General features: G+C 58.1%; 2 protein-coding genes across 2 annotated transcripts in view; both read right to left on the reverse strand.

Moving 5' to 3' along the window:
* DICSQDRAFT_86636 (xylitol dehydrogenase) overlaps positions 1-1166 on the reverse strand; it is a 2383-nt gene extending 1217 nt beyond the window's left edge. The window contains exons 1-7 of the mRNA XM_007365950.1: positions 1056-1166; positions 963-1001; positions 838-908; positions 751-787; positions 592-692; positions 410-535; positions 27-335 (exon numbers count right to left, since the gene is read on the reverse strand). Of these exons, the coding sequence (XP_007366012.1) occupies positions 27-335; positions 410-535; positions 592-692; positions 751-787; positions 838-908; positions 963-1001; positions 1056-1128 (756 nt within the window). The 5' untranslated portion in view covers positions 1129-1166. The remainder of the gene's footprint in view (positions 1-26; positions 336-409; positions 536-591; positions 693-750; positions 788-837; positions 909-962; positions 1002-1055) is intronic.
* A 492-nt stretch (positions 1167-1658) lies between these two features.
* Positions 1659-2816, reverse strand: part of DICSQDRAFT_136749 (xylitol dehydrogenase) — a 2615-nt gene continuing 1457 nt past the window's right edge. The window contains exons 9-10 of the mRNA XM_007365951.1: positions 2348-2434; positions 1659-2277 (exon numbers count right to left, since the gene is read on the reverse strand). Coding sequence (XP_007366013.1) covers positions 2080-2277; positions 2348-2434 — 285 coding nt within the window. The 3' untranslated portion in view covers positions 1659-2079. The remainder of the gene's footprint in view (positions 2278-2347; positions 2435-2816) is intronic.

Genomic DNA, 2816 nt, shown 5'->3' on the forward strand with positions numbered 1-2816 from the left:
GACGCGTCGACGATGAGGTCGACGGCCTTCAGGCCGCGCTCCTCCAGTCCAAGCTGCGTCTGCATCTGCTTCGCGTTGCGCCTCGAGTACTCGATGCGCGACTCGCCCTCCTGGAACTGCGGGGGGAGGTACGTGTCCGTCGCCGCGTACGACTTGGCGAACTCGAGGCGGGAGGGCACGATGTCGACCGCGATGACGCGCGCAGCGCCAAGGGCGCGTGCGACGGCCATGCAGAGGAGGCCGACGGGTCCGGCGCCGAAAACGACCACAGTCTCGGCGGGCTTGAGGCCGGCGACGTTCGCCACAGAGTGGATCGCGACCGAAAGAGGCTCCATCTGAGATGTGAGAGCGTGTACGAGCAGTTAGCACATGAAGATCAACGAGGAGAGGGTGCGTTCATTCAACTGACCATGGCACCATCCTCGAGAGTGAGGTTGTCCGGCAGCTTGTAGCAAAGATCGGCGGGTATGGGGTAGTACCGCGCGAGGGTACCGTCATAAGGGGGCGTCGCCGCGAAGATGATGTCTGGGCAGAGCTAAGCGTCGTTTGTCAGCTCTCCGTAGCGACATATTGCGTCTCATGAGAGCACACCTCGTAGCGGCCACGCTTGCAGGCATCGCACTTGCGGCACGTAGCACCAGGCTCCATTGCGACGCGGTCCCCGGGCTTGAGGTCAGTGACCTTGCTACCAACTGAACGCGCATCAGGCGATTGGCACACAAAGTCGACCGAGAAGTCATGATGGCATACCTTTGTGCACGACACCAGCAGATTCGTGACCCAGAACCTACACAAGACTTTAGTTGTTGAAAGCAAGTTCAGAAATTGAAGACGCACCATGGGGTTCTCGACGATGAAGTCGCCGATGCGGCCATGGACAAGGTAGTGGACATCGGAACCACAGATACCTTTGTACCACGATTAGCAGATGACTGCGATCGCGACGGATGGCATGGACGTACCAGTCTTCTTCACGGCAACGAGAACCTCATCGTCCTTGACTTCGTGAAGGCGTGAGCGCTAGGATCTACGTCATACATCACGAAATGGCCTACTATCGGGGATGGGTCTCTCCTCGTAGACGACCTCCTCAACCTTCTTGAGCACAAACGACGGGTTGTTAGACATGGCTGCAGAAGCAGGCGGGGAAGAAGGAGGATTCTCGGTAGACAAGGGTGGTGTGGGCCATTATCCCGCGGGGGTATTTGTGGAAAGAGCGGGCTCCCCGGACCGGGAGCGGGGAACATCTGGACTTGGCTCATATGACTGGGGTGAAAGGGGCGGAAGAACGATGGAAGTCGTCGATAGCGATAGTGAGCGACGGATGTACTATTGCGCTCTGCGCTGGCCGCTACTCCGGTGGGCAGACGACACAAGTGAACAAGTCTGCGTACCAGACCATAGCGTCGTCCTCCGGGAATACGAGCCGCTGCCTACCAAACCTGGTCACGGACTTGCCTTCCGAGGACTCGAGAATCTACAGCACATTTTGCCTCATGCAAAAGAGAGCCAAGTACTGAGCATCGTGAAATCGCCGATGGAAGAAAAGACGTCCTCCACAGGCTATATCCACGCCAAACGAACGTGCGCGTACGACACGTTCCTGTAAAAGCGACAGCGCACAAAACGGCACGGCAACATGTATACTCTCTCAGCATCCTGTCTCGCTTTCTTCGCCTCCAGAACGCATCTCGTCCACGAATTCGTACAGTAGTGATAATATAATGAACATCGACGGGGACAAGCCTGAGATTGGCACTAACCATAGGTGCATTCTAAACAGCTATCGAGCCACCGGTGTACATGGACGACGCATTTTCTCACAAGAACCGCAGGATTGTGAGAAACTTGATCATCTGCTTGAGCTGTAGGTGTCGGTCGTGGGCGCGTTTCAGAATGTTCGAGCTCCGGCGACAAGCTTCATGCAGGCTTCTTCCTCCTAAGGCATCTCTCGCTCTTTGTTCGGTTGGACTCGGCGTCTTCGCAGAGGGCGCATTATGGGCGAAGGCGTACGTCGCACGTATTCTTGATCGGGCACCATCCAAGCCTTTTATGAGAATGTCACGAGTCCAGAGTCACCTATAGCAGATTGGCAGGGTCGACGTCGGGCCCGGAGATGACCGCCTTAATGACCGGCTTGCCGTCGGGGCTCTTGCCCGCCCGTGTTGCCTGAAAAGCTTCGGCAGCCTGGTCAAACGAGTAGCGGTGAGTGACAAGGGGCTTGAGGTCGATGCGGCCCTGCGAGACGAGGGCGATGGCGAGCTGGTAGTCACCGGGCTGGTGGGAGGAATAAGAAGCAAGATCAGAGGGCGCGGAAAAGTAATACGGGACGAGGGAAATCGCTTACTCCGTAGCGGAACGAGCCCCTGAAGTCGATCTCCTTAACGAGCAGCGTCGTGATTGGGATCTGAACTTCCGGAGTACCCATCCCGACCTATACAAGCACACGACGACCGGAAATTAGCAACTGGTCCGAGCAACCGAAGAACAGTCTCAAGGAAGGAACTTTTAGCGCACCTGGACGAACCGCCCGCCGTGCTTGGCGACGTAGATACCCGTCTGGATGGACACCTCCGCGCCCGACGCGTCGACGATGAGGTCGACGGCCTTCAGGCCGCGCTCCTCCAGTCCAAGCTGCGTCTGCATCTGCTTCGCGTTGCGCCTCGAGTACTCGATGCGCGACTCGCCCTCCTGGAACTGCGGGGGGAGGTACGTGTCCGTCGCCGCGTACGACTTGGCGAACTCGAGGCGGGAGGGCACGATGTCGACCGCGATGACGCGCGCAGCGCCAAGGGCGCGTGCGACGGCCATGCAGA

This window comes from Dichomitus squalens, assembly GCF_000275845.1.
Source record: "Dichomitus squalens LYAD-421 SS1 unplaced genomic scaffold DICSQscaffold_15, whole genome shotgun sequence".
NCBI classification, from domain to species: domain Eukaryota; kingdom Fungi; phylum Basidiomycota; class Agaricomycetes; order Polyporales; family Polyporaceae; genus Dichomitus; species Dichomitus squalens.